The 19,435-nt window shown below is 40.7% G+C and overlaps 1 protein-coding gene across 1 annotated transcript in view; it reads left to right on the top strand.

The window, feature by feature from the left end:
* The window catches only part of si:dkey-215k6.1 (transmembrane protein 132D), a 252,999-nt gene that overhangs the window by 60,880 nt on the left and 172,684 nt on the right, over window positions 1-19,435 (top strand). Inside the window, exons 2-3 of the mRNA XM_044027111.1 lie at window positions 15,968-16,386; window positions 17,039-17,616. Coding sequence (XP_043883046.1) covers window positions 15,968-16,386; window positions 17,039-17,616 — 997 coding nt within the window. The remainder of the gene's footprint in view (window positions 1-15,967; window positions 16,387-17,038; window positions 17,617-19,435) is intronic.

The following is a 19,435-nucleotide window of genomic DNA, read 5'->3' as shown; positions in this document are numbered from 1 at the left end:
ATCTTCGGAAATAATTGTCTGCTCTGTCCTTTCCGCCCCAGTGTGCAGCCCTACTCATACCTGTCCACTATCTCTATCTCTATCCCCCTTGCCATTACAGTCAATGGGGTTGTCCTTCTGCAGTGAAAGTCCACCTCCAGCTCCTACGTATTCCTGATGTTGAGCTGCAGGTGGTTCCTGTCACACCATCTTATGAAGCTCGATGGAGGACCCATCATAGAACCTCTGCAGGTGGTTCATGAGGCCAAGTTTAAGCAGATGTCCGAGGTGTAGAAGGGTAAACGGGACAGTTCCTTGGGAGTTGCTGGTGTTGCTCACCACCACATCTAATGTGCAGCCTTGCAGCCTAACATACAATAGGTGCCTCAACTGCTATGCACACACCTTGAGCACCTTTTTCTTCAGGTCCTCTGGTTCTGGTATAGGCTGATGTTTCCCCTGGCTGGTCCAGGCTTGGTTATCGGTGTGGTGGTAGACTCACCTGAAATGGCTGATTAACCCTTACAAACATGTCACTGTGGCCTCCAGAACTTGTAGAATAATTAAAAGTGTGGCGTATGTGCTTGTTTTAAATCTCCCCTCCAGTAATTCTTTATACAACAGCACTCTAGGAATCTTTTTTTTCCCCTTTTGTTCTCATTAAGCTAAACCCTCTTGCGCTGAGAGAGTAATGAGTTATTCAGTAAAAATACAAGTGCAACTCAGGAAGTTACAATATTGTGAAAAAGGTCAGTAGGCTTCCCGCTGATTTAATGAACTACATTTTAAATATAGACTCAAGCATTTTTTATTTTCAATTAAAAAAACAAAAAAAAACCAGACATTTGCAGCCAGCTGCTTCCTGTGAAAGAAAAGACAGCATTTTATTATCTTGAAAACTCTAACCTATAAAATATTGGTGCTAATATTGTAGTAAATATGCCATAACATGCCAGTCACAGGTCCAGTCATTTATATTCCTTCCATCATCTTTTACAGCTGAGCCAGTGATAACTCGTGACCTTAACCTGAACTGCCCCTCTCTAATAGCTCTCCCTCCACTACTGTGCACATGCTGCAGTCTCATATTGAGATTGGTGACCTTAGAATTTAAATCGGATGGTCATTTTATGGCGTTTATGCTTCATGGGATTGTTATGAGGAATATTGGGGTTCAGATGAGTAGAGGGAGAGAGGGAGATGACAGAGATGTGAGGATAAATGGAGGCAAGTAGGAAGGTTGGTTGATAAGCGGGAAGGTGGAGATTATTGAAAGATAAACTGTCGCACTTAATTCTGCAGTGTATAACCTTTGTCTTTTTTTATTTCATGTTACTATTAAAACAAAAAAGCAGAACAGAAAAAAATCATTGGGTTCTGCAAAGAAAGAAATGAACGCTACATTAGGCAATGTTTTGTTTTTATTGATAAATAATGCAATGATATCCGTGCAGCATAACAAGTGACCGGGAACTTAAGGCCCTTGATTAGCGACTTAGCAGGTACTCAGCAAAAGTGTAGAAAACAGAGAATACATAATGTAAAAAATATAAATAGTATTTGTTCTGTAAAAGTGAAAAAAACTAACAGTAAAAACAAGGGCTGTCAAAGTGAATGTGTTAATTGTTGCGATTAATACAGATAAAATAATTTAACGCAGTTAAACGCGAGTTTGTTTACTTCTGGTGTGCGCTGACCTGTGACATGAAAGCCGGAAAGTGATCCAGTCACTTGCCCACAGTCAGTCTGAGAGGAGCGACAGAGATAGGAGCTGAAGATGGAGCGAGGTGAAGGATTGTTGCAGTCAGGATGGCAGTCATCCATGTTGGCCTTCATTTTAAGATTACCTGGTTGAACTCAGTTAGTTCTATGTGTAGTTATGTGTTTGAAAAAGAAAGATACAGTTGAATACTGTCTGAAATGCACGCTGTCTGATAACTCATTAATTTAGTCAATAGAAGAAAAGCAAACGCTTAGATTAACAATTTATTTATTTTTTTTCTATTTCTATTTAATCGATTGGCTGCCCTAAACAAACACAACAAGACATTGTCTATATGCACTATAGTAAACACAAAGAGAGACAGATGGTAGCCATGAGACGAGCTAATGAAATGTTGGTTCACACCTCCGCATAAAGAAGTCACACACTGACGCAGCTGTGTGTGATGGATGACCTTAGGGGAAGTGATGATGAAGAGCAAAGTGTGCATGTGCGGCGATATGTGTGCACGCGGGATCTCATGAGGTAGAAGACGAAGAGAGATCAGTGGAACCGTGTGGATCTTTATCAGGGTTTACTTCAGGGTTAAGGTTAATTCTAGTCAAAGGTTGTTGATGTTGATGATAGTGTGTGTGTGTTCTATGTGGGCTTGATATGACCTGACATTCACTGACACCCTCCCGTAGTGCACATACTTACAACATACCAAGTCGAACAAGGGAATAATTAGCATTAATTATGAGTATTTTTTTCTTATATATAATAATAAATATAAAAAAATATATAATATAAAAATAATAATAGCGATATACAATGATTTTGATTGTGTTGACTGGTGTGTTTGCTTAATTTGTATGTGCGTGAGTGGGCGTGTTCCAGACGCAGCGATAAAAATACCATGCTTGTCAGACTTAATTAGATTTGTGTTCATGTGCACGGCATCTGCAGCAATCGATGGCAATAAGACGGAGAGCATGAGTGAGAAACAGGAAGTGAGAGACTGATGACAGCAGAGGGACGAGTGCAGATAGTGAGCAGGGGACAGACAAACCGAGTGAAAGACAAAAACAGAAAACGAATGAGATAAAATGTGACCGAGATAGAGGCTGAATGGAGGTGAGGAAAGGGCGGACAGAGAAATTGGTGCCTGTCAATTTGGCTGATAATCCTCTCTCATTAGTGCATCAATCAGATTACTTATATCACGTTAACTGTTGAACATTAATCAGATTGTCCTAACCAGATTAGAGTTGAAAATACATTAGTAACCTATTACCATGGTGTTTTTTATTTATCTATTTATTTTTTACTCTCTATTCTGTTACACTTCTGTCATGTTGTGTTGTCAGTATAATTGAACGGGCATTTACAGGTGGAAATCACCACCACCACCCTTCTGATGGTAGTGTTATTGAATGCTGGCAGCATGTGAATGGGTGTAAATGATAAGTGATGTAAAATACACGTACTGTATAAAGGTGAATAGGTTGATCTGGCTGAACGGCAACATCGTATGGTACAGTGGTTGGAGTGATCATTTTTCATGGCAGTTTTCCCCAGAGATACTGTTTAGATGCAAATGATTTTATATAGAATGAAGAATCTAATTTAATTCAAATGAAATCAAAATATTGCCTGTGTGTTACTATGTATACATTTAGCTAATTTATATGAGTTTAGCTATGACGGGAACGATAAAGGAAAATAAATTGCATGTTTTGTCAAAGTCTGGTGTGTGTGTGTGTGGGGTCATCTAATGGAGCACTGAAGGGAGAGGCATTATTGGTTGAATTTGCTGTTGAGTCATTCACCAACGTTGTGTACCCCACCATTAAGTGTTCCACAACCTTTAATAAAATTCTTATAATAACAGCTTTAAGAGTGGTGGCATTTTGTCTGAGTGGAAATCAATGGCCTGCAATTAAATGGTCGATTCTGAATGCTCTTTACTGTAACAGGAGGTAACATTATTGATGTATTTACTGTACTTTGAACACAACACATGTATTTCAAGTGTGAAATGTGTTCATATAAGCTCAATAAATTATTATAATTGCCTATAATTTTCCGCTTTTTCACGTATACCGCATCCCTCAAATGTCAGCATAGGTAAGAACCCAAAAAGCGGCACATGGTTCTTTTAAAGATACACTACATTCATTCTACACAATTGCCCGTGTTGTTCATGAACATGTGTGCAGTTAAAAGACTGAGGTGACGAGGTTTGGTGAGGTTAAGTCAAGTGCGTTTATTGTCTACCACTTTATCCTCCCCGTGAGGGTTGTGGGGGGTGCTGGTGCCAATCCCAGGGGACATAGGGCAAAAGGCGGGGTACACCCTGGACAGCTCACCAAGTTATTGATTTTATTTATAGAAGGTCCAAATCAGAGTGCAATCAGAGTGAAAAGCCAATTCAATACTTGCATCACTGGAAGCCCATATTGAAAAACAAAAACAAATTCTTAAGGAAAGTTAACACTACAACAGTCCTGGTCTTTTGTTTGATATAAATGTCTGGTGATGGTGTCGACTCTGCATTGGAGAGACTTTGTAATCATTTATTCAAGAGTTTACATGTTGTGACTGGCAATTGCTGACCATACACCAAATCAGGGTCCTGTGCTGGTAAGTTGCAGAACTCATCTTGCTATCTCTTTTACCATGAATGACACCTATTCACAACCTGCCTCTAATTTGCAGTTGTTTTTTTCCTCTGTCCTCTCTAATTGTCTTTTCTGACTTTGTCCTCTTTCACTATTTTTTTTTTCTTAGCACTTTAGCTCTTGTCTTTTCTTCTTTTGTTTGCTCTCCCCATTCATCTTCCCTTGCTGTTTTCCTCACCCCCACCTCCTCCCACTGCTCATCTCTTGTCTGTCCTCTTTTGGTTCTTCACTTTTCATACCCTTTATTTTCCCACTGCTTTCCTCTCTGACTTTTCGTTTCTCCATTCCTTGTCGATGACTGTCCGACCACATCGTAGCCCGCCATCATTTCCTCGTCTCCTCCTCCATCTTAGTTTCTACTGCTCCATTAAGTCAGTTGATGTTACAGGTTATTTAGCCCCTTCCTGAGCAGCTTTTGACTGCTTGGCTGTAAACCGCTGAACGGTAGAACTGAAAGCTACCAAGGCTAAATGGATTTATCTCTTCCTTCTTATTCATAGCCAGCAGATCCTTCACAGCCTTGTTTTACTTAAAATAACTCCTCTGGTTTTCTGTATTATTTCTTTTTGGGTTGGCAGGGAGCACTGAACATGGTAAAGCTGGCTTTGTTATGATCATTTGCCCAGGGTGTAATCTGCCTCATGCCCAATGCTATCTGGGATTGGCTCCAGTTCCTCCTGTGGCCCTTAAAAGAAGTTGTATGGTTTGATGAATATTATGTTTGTACAATACATTATGAAGGCTGTTGTCTGATTTAGCCTTTTTCCTCTTTGTCATTTAACTGTCTTACGATGCATTTACATGAAATGTGAAGCACATTCGTCATGCACTGAGATTACATACAACGTCAATGTGAAGATCAGGGACATGAATTATGCAAACAGCATGCTGTGAATTGTATGATGAAGTGAACATTTTTGAACTCGAGCACAAAAGAGACCCAACCCAGTGTTGCAAAAATGTGAGTCAGCATTGCAATTGCAAAAGAACTAATGGAATGAAATAGCCCCTCTTTCTGGAAGAGAATGAGTGAATATTTGTGGTTTGCGTTCACTAGCACAAGTGACACAAACTCTCCTGTTGGAAAACTTGCACAACTTGCAAAATCAAAATATAATATAATTACAATTATGAATGTGAGGGGGTCAGCAGAGTAGCACCAGTGGAAGTGACCACAGCTGAAAATGCAGCTCACCTCGAAAGCTTTAGTCTGGAATTGTCTTTTTTACCATGAATAAATCCCATTTAAATGTCCAAATCCTGGTTAAAATGTATCATCATTTGAAACTTTTGGCCCCATTTGTTTTTTAAATTAAATTATTTTCCATGAGTTAAAATTTAAATGGCTCTATGGAGTAACACTTGTGGTGAACTTTCATTCAAAAACACACTATCATTGTGTTAGCATTTCCTGCACGTTGCTCCTCCATTTCCATCTGTGCTGCACGACTTCTTTTCTGAGGCCTCGCCTCTGTTTCTCTCAGTGGTACGATGACCATTTGAAATTTCTCTTCATACTTCCCTGATTCTGCCGCACACTCAGAGAACCCGGTCCATGTGCGCGCTCATTCTGACATGAATCACTGTCAAAAAAATCCACATCCACAATTTCCAATGTCCTCTTCCAACCATCATGTCCTCCCAACATTGGCTCCTACAGTCAGTCCATCTGACCTCCTTTCTCTCACTCACCTACTCACTGCAAATGCAATGACTGGACAAAGTGAGGGCGGGAGATGGGAGACGTTGGATAAATATATGTTTTGATAATGGAAAAATGCTAAATTATTGCCTACAACCTGTATTTTCTTAAATGGCATTCAATTTGCTTGCAAGTGTATTAGAAAATGCCATTCTCTCTTGATTTATAATGTCGGTAAACATTTTCTTGATGAGATTTTGGTTTCAATCAAGAGTTTCACATCTTCTTCAATTTAGCATTATTGTCCCATTCAGAGTGAAATAAATGATAAAGTAGGGCACACGGAGGTGTGGACACCATGTGATTGACAGCCAGTACCTTCCAATATGTGCATGGTTACAGATTTAGGTGGGTGTGCAGTTAATGAGCTCTCCCTCATGAGCCTCTCCACCCCCTTCACTTCCAAATATGGTTACCTCTGATTTTTAAGATGGTGCTCGCCAAAATACTATACTTTGAGGTGTCAAAACATTCAATTCACAAACCAAGGGCTGACATCACAGTCGGTTGACAATTTATAATAATGCTTTTAATGTGACATCAGATCAGCAGTTGTCGGAAAAAGTCACAGGCGAGGCAGACACAAATTGCTCAGACAAATAATTGTTTTATACTTGTTTAAATGTGAATGTCAGTGCTTTGCTGTAAAAAAATATATATATATAAATCTTGGTAGCTGTGATAGCTTCTGTTTAATAAACTGACAAAGCAGTATTTTCTAATGTCGTAGATGCCACCCTATCCTCCGCGCCCCTTATAACATGTCTCCCCGCTACCAGATGAAATTGCATCCATGGAAAAGTGAAATGACAAAACTAGAGGAAAACAGAGTAGAAGGAACAGAGGGGCTATAGGCAAACATGGTGGAGGAGAGCTAATATGGAGAAATAAATTGAGAAAAAGTGGCCAACAGATAGGGAAAGGGACCCAGTGATAAAGACATCAAATAACAAGTCGTACATGTGTTAGTAGTGGGGTCTATGAAGAAAGAGTAATTTTAATTTTTAACATAATAATAACAATTAGAATCAAGAGCACTCATAGAGCACAGACCCATTGTCACCTGCTATTTACATAGCACCTAAAATGTTTACATTTTCATCCACTGAATTCAGAAGACTTTCTGGATGTGTATATATATCATCTTAATAATGATAATAATACATTAAGTAACAGTAAACACATATTAATAAACAAATATTCCAAAAATCATTATATACAGATAAAATAAATACAAGTGATAGCTGATAAAAAGTAGTGGACTTAGTACAGAAACCTGAGGGACACCTGTTGTAACTGCACGGCTGGGATTTGAAAGTTTTGATTAACTGAGTGTGGCCAGAGAGATATTTTTAAACCAGTTTAAGGGTGTTAGCGATACCAATGGTGGCTAATCTGTGTAGAAGGATGCCGTGAGATATGTTGTCAAATGCCACACTCAGATCAAAGAGGATGAGAATTGTTAATTATGCAGAGTCAGCGGCAAAGGGTAGGTCGTTAGTGATTCATATCAAGACTGTTTCTGTGCTATGAAGGGGGTGGAGACCAGACTGGAATTGTTCATATAGGTTATTGAGGAGCAACTGTTTTTTCAAGAATTTTTACAGAGAAATACTTTGGGTTAGAAATGGGATGAAAGTTATTGATGTTGTTAGGACCTGCACCCGGCATCAGAGTTATTGCAGCAGATTTGAAAGATGACGGAACAATACCAGAGGTGAGAAAGGAATGGATGATTAGAGTTATGAGGGTGGACAGAGAGGGCAAGCAGGCGTTTACCAGTGTGTTGGGAAGAGGGTCTAACTGACAGTTAGATGGTTTTGATTTTAGAATAAGGTCAGATATTTCGGTAACAGGAGGAAGTTTGAAATGATAAAATGAATGAAAAAGAGGGGCTGAGAGGACTAAAAAGACAGGCGGTGTAAGAGCTCAGTTGCTGATCAATCTTGCCATCCTAGGTAGTAAAAATGACATTAAAGCTACAATAAGCAGATGAGGGAGAGAGGTAGGTGGATGTGACATGTTGTTGACCAATGAGGACTGGGGGAGACTGTTCTTGTAATGAAGACTATGGTTATTGTCCATGTCTTTGTGAACAAGTCCAGTTCTCTTGTAGAGATGTCCCAGGCTGTAGTTCGGGAGTAAACCATCCATGGAGCCGAATGGGTGAAATAAACTGTCTGGGTTTATTTAAAAGACTATGAAGACCATCATTGCAGTGAGAGACCAGTTCTTTGGGGGTGGATAAACATTTTATTCTGGGAAGGCGCTCTATGTTAATGGAGATGGATTAATGTTATTTAATATTGCAAAATGAAATGACATGCTGTATTTTTGTTTTGGATTGACAGGTTGACATTAAAGGTGACATAGAATGCTTGTATCACACTTATATGTTAGTTATGGAGGTCTACTTACATATATTAACTTGTTTTCATGGTTAAAAATCTCCTAATCGCTGCAAACGAGCCGATCAAAATATCTCCTCACTGACGCTCTCGTCAGCCGCGCTGTTTCAGACCAAAACCACACCCCTAGAATGTGGACTGTGTTGTGATTGGCCAGCCAACGAGAGCTTTCCTGTGATTGGCCAGGTACCTGGAAGTGAAGTAATAGATAGGCCAGCTCTCAGATACACAGCTCCCCCTCTGGCACGGTGGATGCTCTGCATCTCAGCAGCTACAACGAGAGTAGTTCTTCTTCTTCTGCGGTTGAATGTACGCAACCGGATGTGCCCGGACTAGTGCCCGCACCAGGAGGCGCTACGGTGGTGAGAGGAGTGGTGAGGATTTTTGATGACGACATCAAATTAAGGAAGTGCCGATCCGCTTCGCAGAGCCCAGGAAAACAATACAACACTATTTTCTCAGCAGTGGCTGAACTGTTTGTTCTGAAACTTTAGGGTTTCATAAACGAGGTAATGACTCAGATACACACACAAACGCAGCGTGCATTGGAGCTTCCGGTCTATGTGGGCTTTAAGAGTTTTTAGTTTGTATTCAGAAATCGTCTGCACCACAGTTAAGAGGAGTGACACCAGAACAGCAGATCAGATCCAGAATGGCCTTTAGAGTGTGTTGGGGAAATTGGTATGTTGCTGCAGTCCAAAGCTATTCAGACTGGAGTTAAAGTCTCTTGTGAGTGCATTATTAATGTTGTCAATACGAATATTAAAGTTGACAAATAGATCCATTACACGACTTCTTGGAGCCCATTTATTGCAGAGCTATTGCAGTTGGTTTCATTATATTGTCAGTTGATGAGGGGCTTTCTCTGGCCACTGTTTCAGTAATTGGCATAAATCTACTACAGATATTTGTTACACCAACATACAGCAAGTCATCTCGTCATCTTCTACCATTTCATCCTCCACTGGTGCCAATCCCAGCTGACATAGGGCGAAAGAGTGGGGGACACCATTTACAGGCTGCCAGTTCGTCACAGGACCACATAGAGATACGTATCCTTTCGCTCTCACACTCCCACCTACAGTCCATTCACAGTGCCCAATTTGCCAAATCTGCAGGGAACCCAGAGAAAACCGATGCACCCACGGGGAGAACATACAAACTCCATGCAGAAACGTCTTTGTTCCGACCGGGTTGCGAAACGGGTCTTTTTTGCTATAGACTGTGGGACTTGCTTTGTAGATTTGAACTTCAACTCAAGCAAGTCCAATTGCTAACTAAGATTGCTAACTGGTTGGTGAAGTGACAGGTCAGCAATCACAAGAACAAGTTTGTCTCTGGAGGCAATGGTTAGTGTCTTCGGACGTCTGTTTCAGACATGACTCCACCTGGTGTCCCCATAAACGATTTAGAGTCTGATTATTAGTGTGTAAGAATGCTGTTGGGTTGAGAGACAAAATCTATGATCAGATCACAACTACCACGTTTTTGGACTCATCTCTATTTGCAAATTAATGAAGAATGTGTTAGCCAATATTATTTGTAATGTTTCCACCTCTTCTGTTCTTCTAATGGACTTGTTCATCTGTGAGCAACCAGAGCCTGCTCAACTGGTCGAGCTAGGAATGGACAATTGTCCAATATAACATTTTAAGAACATTAACACGAGCAAATATGTATTGTGCAAGGAAGAGAGAGAGGGAGAGAACCAAAGTAAACTCCCTGCTTCTGATGACTTCTCTCCACAGAAATAGAAACCTCATCCCTCTTTTTATCCACTTTCGTCCTCTTGTCACTCCGCACAGTCCCCCATTCTTTCTTTCCACATCTTACACATCTCTGTCTACATATCTGTCTGGATCCATCTGTATCTCCTCCCATATCTCTCTCTCCTGCCCTTTCTGGCAATAGTGTGCCATCTGTGTGATCAATGGAATTCATTCTTTCCAGGAAATTCGCCTGTGATGGATTTTTCTTGCTGTACTGTGTCGGTGATTTTTATTCTTCCTTCTTCTTCTTCTTCTTCTTCTTCTTAAGGAGTGCAATTTGCTCCTTTGGTCAACAATTGGCCTATGTAAAAAGCTATTTTGTGTATTCTGTCCAGGAAAATGAAAAAGAGTAGAACCCAGGAGTTGAAACTGTATAGTGACTATAGTGTGTGTAGATGTGCTTGTACTCCTGTGTGTTTTGTGTAATGATTTTCTGTTCAGGTTTGTGTGTGTGTGTATGTGTAATTAAATCTAAAACTCAAAGTCAATGTTTAACCAACACAATATCAAGCAGCACTGTTACTGTTATCACATTGTGGTACCCCTCTCTCTCTGTCTCTGTCTGTCCCTCTCTGTCTCTGTCTGTCTCTCGTACCCACCTGGCTTTGCTTGTCACTTGTCCTACATATGGAGCCCCAGACATGACATGAGGAGGGGGAACTCAAAACTGAAATAGTATTAGTAGACAACAAACTAGAACCTCATTTTCATCATAAAGAGCTGGATAGTCGTCAGTGCGACCAGAGCACAGGGATAATACTCGGTGTATTATCATGTACAGTCACACTGTGACATTTACAAAACGGAACATGGCTCTTCCTGATGAAAAATGAGGTTCTAAATTGTTGCCTTCATCACTATGATTCAAAATATGTCTCACAGCGATGTTTTCGTTGAAATGGTATTGATTGTGGAAGTTTGAATCTGTGAATTACCTTTCTAACTTAACTTAACTAAGGTAAAAAGGATTCCTTGCGATGCCCGGCTTCTGAGAATATCTTTGTAACTCATTCCCAACCTAAAATAAAACTCCATCATGCTATCTGTCCATTGTGCAGCCTCAGCCCTCTTGTGCCTCTTTTTTGCTTACGCAGCTCTCAAGGTAATTGATGGGAATTATATTAATATTATTAATTAGTATTTCGTGCGCACGTTATACCTATTAAAGTTGTTTCCCCATGTCATGTCTGGGGCTCCGTACCCGCATGCTCCACTGTGTTCTGGTTATTGTGTGTGTGTGTGTGTGTGTGTGTGTGTGTGTACACACACTTGGAGAAAGCGCAGAATGAGCGTTAGTTTTGGGGGAGAGAAGGATCACACATGGACATTATCAAATCTGGTCCATCTGGTGTTGTTCCTGTCCAGATAACGACACACACATTAAAGACAGAGATGTATTTACAGTCCATAGTACTCATGGTGAAATTTACACAAGCTGCATTCTCCGTATAGACTCACTAGAACACTCACACACACACACACACACACGTACTTGAGAACATTTTGCTCTCTGTCTCAGACCCACACACACACACATTGTGGAGCAGGACACAGAGAGTATGGACTCCTGTCATGGTTGGTAGATGCCAAATGAATCATGCCAGAGAATCTGGACTGTACCCGTTTTCTTTTCTTTCTTTCTTTTTTTTTTGTCTGTCACGGCACAGCAGTATTAGATTGTGAAGGGTGAAGACTGACTCATGTGATCACAAAGCCTCTTGAGCTGAGGTTGGTGAGCCTCGCATGTATAAAACGACATGTTTTTTTAATGTTGCTTTACAGAAGATATGTTCTGTCCAGATCGATTTACAGTGGAGTAGAAGCTCGTATTTCAGAGCGTACACGGTACAAACAAGATAAAACAGAGACAAATAAGTGAATAAATAAATAAACCTAAATATTCAACTCACATCTTTGAAAGACATTTAACTGTGTCTCTGTGTGTGTGTGTGTGTGTGCGTGTGAGTGCCTGCATGTGTGTGTGTCAGCTGTTCAAGGTTCCCGTCCAGATTTGGGACATATGCTTCAAAAGACTCCTGTGGACACACACACACACACACACTTACTAAGGTGAATGAATTGATGTGTTCTGGTCATATGACATAGAGGTTGTGTTATTTGCTCAAAACTACATAACAATAAATGTTCTATAGGATGATTTAATCTAACACCCATATATTAACGTTTGGTTAAATGTAATCTTGTTTTGGGAGTTATCTCATGATCCTTGAACTTTTAACAGGGTTATTTTGTGCCGTATACCTTGTGACAATAGGACATTTAACATAGAGAAGGATAGTTGTCATATTTTTCTTCTTTTCATTACTTCCCACCGTCATCAGCCACCTCAACCTCCACTTGTACATCAAAGCTTTCCTGATGCTGTAAATGTACTGGCTGTAAGTGCAGTAAAGCTAACAATAGTGAAAATTATACACTGTTTTGTTGGCGCTGTGTAAGCTTCACCCCGAGAACTGTGGAAGACATTGTGTGTAGATCGATTTTGCGACTTTCACTGCGCTTTTTTCTGGATTTTTTTTCTCGCTGACTTTGAGGTATTATCTGTCCAGACGTGCAGTGTGAGAGCACAGGCAGGTCAGTTAGTGACAGACAGGCATGTCAGCCAATCATTTTAACCATCAATCATTTCAATTCATGTCTGACTGAAATTATTGATTGGATTTATTACAATAATACAAAGGCTGCAGACACCAGCCTGGTCCACCATTGGAAATATTCACTCGGGATAACCATCAGTGAAGTATATGTAGTAGTTCTGTGTAATATAGAAAACACTGTGTTCCCATTGCTCACTTTTTTGTTTTCACTCTTCTTTCCTCCATTCTACTCTGCTCTCTTTCTTTCCACGTCTCCCTTGCCTGTGTCTCTCGCTCTAATCTCTTCCCTGTGTCCTCACACACTATCACCATACCAGTCTGCTTATTCATGTTGCACTAAGGTATCACTTTATTTCTCTGCTATTCTTTTTTTTTTTTTGTGATGTCGCCTCAGTATGACTTGCCCCAGACAGCGCCATGCTGTCCCACTCTCATTATATTTTCACACTCTGCTACCCTACAACACAAAGGTACACAAACGCACACACATACTCCCACACAGAATCACAGATGCATGTGCGCGTTCTTTGTCCCAGCACAGGCGCATTGAAAATCTTGTATTTTTCTGGCGACAAATGACACTTTTCAATCAATCTGTGGCATGTTTCCTTTTCTCGTAGTATCCATGTTCTGTAAAAAAAAGTTTTCATGATCAACCATCAGCTTTTTGGTGTTGTCGGTGGCCACATTTACCATAAAGAAAAATTGAAAAACACAAATACCTGTGAACATATGGTTTGTAAAAACGTAACTACTGTGTGTGACAAACTCATTTTAATCATAGCATTCATTCATTGGTTGACTGAGTTGGTTTTAACTGAAAACTCATCAGACTTCCTCTGCTTAGGGATGGGAATTGAATACATTTCTGTACAGTAGTTGAGATTCAAGTGCATTTGATATGACAATTACTCCCTGAAAACCTGGCAACCCTGTTACAATCTGCAACAGGTAATAGCCGACTAAGACTGATGTGGTTAATAGTTACTGGCTAAAGTAAACATTTTTCAAATTCACAGTCTGTAAACATACTTTAGCATCAACTCTTTTGCAACTTTACAAGTACAGTAATTAGGCTAAATTTCCTACCAAACGTCACAATTGTATACAAAGGTAATTATTTAGGGTTTAAAAAATTTAGTTAAAACTGAGGTGATATATACTGCCCACGTCAAAGCAGAACAAAAATCTAGTCATCCATATTAATCATTCAATTTTGGGGAGGTTGTCAAATAACTTTTTCCAGCCTTACACTTTTAGATTTTTGTTTTGTGTAATCTTTTGTTTTAAGTCTCTTTTCCAAGAAAACCTGCAACAACAACAACAATAACAAAAAATTACAGAACACAGTTAACAAGCGAACACACTCGTAATGAAGTCTTGATTCATGAATCACACAAATCTCATGGAAATGCTTTACCTGTTCAAAATAATATCAAGGTGGTACAGAAATGGTAGTAAAAATAACCAGAAACATCGTATTATGCACGCGTTATTATGCACGTGTCACAATTTATATTGTGAATTGGGTCGCAATAGTTTGTCATCTTTAAAAACTGGGTCCCCGTACAGAAAGTTTGGGAAAATTGATCTATAAAATGAGTTTTATAGATCAATTTTCCCAAACTTTCTGAGTGCAACAACCATTTGCACTCACAATCACTCCTACACTAAATATTAGCCATTTTCAGTCATGAAGTTATTGTTTGACTCGGACATGTTCAAAAGCAGCAGGAGAATCTCAAGAGAGTCCAGATGAGGGACTAAAACTTAGCTTGGACATGCAGAATGCAGGACACTTGCCCATTCATTCATTGTGAATTACCCTTAGTTTCTCCAACTGCGGTCTCACATGAGCACACTTGGGCATGATCTGGAGATTTGACTGCTGTGGTCCTTTGTGCTCACACAGCCCCACTGAACTACCTCCGGGGATTCTCCAGGGTTCAGTGTGTCTATGAAAGCAGCTCTAGAGTCTTCATTGAACCGGTCACCGGTCTGCATTCGTGTGGACTGGAAGAGGAACCCGGAGTACTCAAGGAAATCCCAGTTTTCCCAGGGCCCTAGTTAATCAGGAAATTGGGATTCAAACCAAGAAACCTCTTGCTGTGGGGCAAGGGGGGGGTACACTCCATCACAGGGCCACATACATAGACAAACCACCCACTCTTACAATCACACCTATGGTCAATTTACAGTGTCCACTTTACCCAATCCCCATGTTGCATGTTTTTGGATGGTGGCAAAAACTTGAAGTTTATGTTTAAGTAGCTGGAGGAGAAAATGACCTTTTTAAGGCCTCAACTTTAAACAACTTTTAACTATGGGCAGCTTTTACAGTGACTCAGCTTTCCTTTCAACTACTAGTTGTTAAATAACTACCTACCACAACTACTGTTTGGTACCAAGATCTTTAATTCTTCTGTTCTTAATGGTTGGATATTACTCACCCAGTCCATGCAATGGGATCAAACTCATTCCCATCACAGCACAGTCTGGTGTAACCTCAGTGTCCCCTGTGGAAATGAAGCAAAAACCCTGGTGATCCGAGGCTTGTACATACAAGGAAAATGATAAAACATGTAAATATATGGAAATAAACTACCTTAGGGCAGTTTATCATTTTTGATGTATACAGTTGTAATGCCTTTTGAATAGGCATTGAAAAAAACGGACAGATTAATGTAGAGCTCCTTGTGATGCTGAGTCTATCGGTCTTGTATACACAACTCAGGGCTAATGTGTTTATGCTCATTTCTCTGTGTGGGGGAAGTGTTAGGAAACACCACGGTGGTGTGGCATGTGCTGTGTCACCAGGTTGTGATATATGTGTGAATGTATTACAAAAGCAGATAGATGTGAGCATGTGTTTATACTCGTGTGTGTCTAGAATATTATGATTGAAGACATTTCCCAGTTGAATGAGTCTGACACTCACACGCACGGTTGTCTTGACTTGATGATAAGCTGAATGAGGCTTCAGTTAAAGAGGACAACGATGTATTTGTTATCATCTTCATTAAAGGAACAATTTAGTAATTGTAACACAGCTTTTTCTCCCTATTTTTTCCTTCTTCTGTCCTGCTTTCCTCCGTCTCTCCTCAGCGTCGGACCGTCGAGCAGGAGCAGCAGGTGGGGGACCAGGAGGAGGGCCAGACTCTTCACAGCCCCGGTTCTCATCATCGCTGCCCACCTACCTCCCTGTCCAGTGCCAGCTGAGTGGTGCAGACTCTGCCTTCTTCCTGCGGGAAGCCAATCAGGAGGTTATGCGAAACAGCAGCCTGTCCACAAGGACCGAGCCCTTCTTCCTCCACCAGCTGGAACTGGGTGTTCCTGCCATGCAAAACTTGCCCAGCGTCAATTGCAGTTACGGAAACCTAAGCATTGAGCAGCCCGTCCCAATGGAGCTGCTTCAGGGGCCATCACCACATGTGCTACGGACGGCCAACCAGGTGACTCTGAACTGGAAGGTCAAAGCTCAAGTAGTGGTGCCCAAAGTTGGGTCCTCACGACCCTGGATACAGGTATAATATTTTTTAGTTGGATCAGCTTCTTCACATTATTTAAATGCACTTAAACTAATGTTATACTTAACATGTTGAGTTCATTATATGAATGGATTGCATCAATTCATTAACATGTTGATTGTTAACTGTTTTGAGCTTGTTAAAAGGATTTTGACGCTAACTCTTTATGTAAACATGGCCACTAATGGAGATTTTAACAACTAAGTGAAAGGCTCACCTCGTGAAATTTATACTGGCTTATGATTAACATGCTTTATCTTTAGCTTTTTTGACTGGGAAATGTTTTGCTTCGTAAACTGCTCACTCTCTGTACTAAACGTGTTATTTTGGGACTTAACCTAAAATAAAACGGCGCTTGACGAGGAGCTTAAAATGCTGATTTCCTTCAGGAAGTTTAATGCAAGAGAGTTAGCGGTTTACAGACGAATGTTTTTAAAGCTGTTCAACAGTATACAGTACATATCCACATTCAAAAGCAGGTGCAGCTTTTATTAGTTGAGTGTTTTTTTTCTTGTGTCCGTGCTGACGACAATGTCTTTAGTGTGAGTGAGCCTCTGTGTCTCTGAGTATTGTACTTCAACGTAGATAAAAAAAAAAGACTACTACTTCTAAAAATCTATGATATTATACCTGTTTGTTTTGTTCTCAGGTACTTTTTTATTTAGTAGGTCGACGCTGGGATGAGCCTGACCCACCTCCTCCATCCCTTCTGCCGTGTGTCAGAGCCGTGGCCGTCCGGGACGCCAATGAAGCAGCACCCTCGGCTGGCTGCCGGCTCGTGGGACCGTCTGGCATCTGCGTTGTTCGTCTGGAGATTCCCCCAGCTTGGTTTATACCACTGCAAGTGAGAAAACGGCCTCCTGAAGTGACTCTTCCATCCGTGGATGTGTATTACTCAATCATACCAGTAGAAGGGGCTGGTCAAGAGTGTCCTTACATTGTGAACGAACCATGGAGGGGTCAAAGTGCAAACATCGGGCCTCTTGGAGGGCTAGGTATGGGCCTTGGGGGTCAGTGGAGCCCCCCGCAGGATGGGGGTCTTCAGGACATGCTCAAGGCTGGTTCCGTGGTGATGACCATGGGCATGGTTTCTGCCAAAGGAGAAAGACTGAGACTGGATGAAAATGTGGAGGTTCTGGTTCCACCCAGCCCAGTTCGGCTTGGCAAGACCGTGGCGTTTGGTATCTACATGAGGACAGAATCATCCACACAGCAGTTTACACTGAGGTAGGAACTTTCATAATTCAGTTTTATGTTCTCTTTCTGTGTCCTTTCACTTGTGTGTCCTTTCTGTTTTTCTTTGATTTATTTTTGATTCTTCTTTCAGTCATATCCACTTGTCCCCTTTCCTCCCCGTCCTTGCTCTCTGATCTCTCAACACCGCTGCCTCTGGGGGTTGATGGCTGTCACCTTTGTGTACTGAGCTTCATTCAGGCGCCAGCAGTGCAAATAGCAACCACATGAATATTTATGACTGATCTACGGAGAGAAGAAAACACAGAGAATTAGAATCAGGAGAAGCAAGGGGTGACTTAGAGAGTTTGGAGAGACAGGTAAATGAAAGAATAGGCGTAAGAACTGAGGCTGCTCCTGCCTCTTACTGTATTTAGACAGTTCTAAGTATATACTGTATATTGCTCACATGTGGCAGTAGGGTGCATGCCCACATCTCTATAGAATGACCACATGTTTTTAGACTTCTCTGCAGATCACAGTTACTAGCTTATATATATTTTGTTCAAAGTTGGTTTATGAAATAAAAAAAAACCAATCTTGAACCTTATCTTCAGATTCTTCATAGTCATAGTAATAGTCATAAAGATTATTAGACCTTATTCTGTGCATTCTAAATACGTAGAGCCAGTGTGAAAGCAGTATTTGGTACAACCTAGTTCATACTCCACATTTATAAGCAGAAGAAGAAGAAGAAAAAAAACGGAAATACAGCATCAATAAACATGACAGATCATAGAGAACACTGGTAAAATAAAAGCAGAGTGGTCCGCCTTTAGACTTGAACAACATTAACACTAGTTTTGCCATTTTCGTCACTTCTTTCTCTCTTTTTTTTGTGATTCAAAAATCCAGGGACATGTACCTATTGTGCGTCCACTTAAAATGCACCTCTGTGTGCAGGGCGAGAATGTCTCCACGGATCCAAACACAGAACACTGCTACGAGAGAAGCTTAATCCGCATTGTTTGAACTCATTTGACAATGGTTTGCAAGTAGTGGACACATGTTTATATTGAAACGTTATGCATGTGAGCTTTAAGTAAAATCAGGATCAAGCCATACACTTAGTGTGTTTCCGGTTGTACAATCATAGGAGAGTAAATAATATGGCAAAGGCCAACTGAGAATGAATGAATAGTGACAATTTTATTGCAGAACACTGCATAGCAATAGTGTCATGGCATGAAACGTAGCATATATTACATTTTTTCATATGAAATGCGTGGACCTCTGTGTGGCAGCAATTCACTTCCATCTGATTTGATTCTCTGCTGACAGGATATTTGAAATACAAGGAAACAGGCGGGAGCCGAGGCAGTGAACTGACATTTAAAAAAAAAAAATGCACTAAATGCAACAGAAAGGGTTTGAATTGTGTAATTATTTCTTTTTGACTGTATCTTTCATATTTGGTTCAAAGAAAAATATCAACAGTACACAATCTGGCTTGAGGTTGTGTGAGGACAACTCAGAAAGTGCACTCTGTCCCACTACCTTCTGACAGGCATACGCACACACACAGAGGTGTTGAGGTGGCCTCTTTGTGTTTGCCTGCAGACACTTTGTCTCTGTCTTCACTGTACAACAACCCTGCTGTGTGTGTGTGTGTGTGTGTGTGTGTGTACCACCAAACTTTGTCTTTCTCTATCCTGATTTATTTTTATGCACGGTTCCGCATGTCCATTAAAAAAAAAGATGTCCCATTAACATTTTCTGTGTGTGTGTCCTGTGCACCTGCAGTTTGTGCCCTCTGTCCAAGCATACACACACCCACGGATAATCTCCTATGTAAGAAGCCCACTGAGACATG

Source organism: Solea senegalensis, linkage group LG5 (assembly GCF_019176455.1).
Source record: "Solea senegalensis isolate Sse05_10M linkage group LG5, IFAPA_SoseM_1, whole genome shotgun sequence".
Classification (NCBI taxonomy): Eukaryota; Metazoa; Chordata; class Actinopteri; order Pleuronectiformes; family Soleidae; genus Solea; species Solea senegalensis.
The sequence above is the reverse complement of the archived record's forward strand: the minus strand, read 5'-3'. Positions and strand labels throughout refer to the sequence as shown.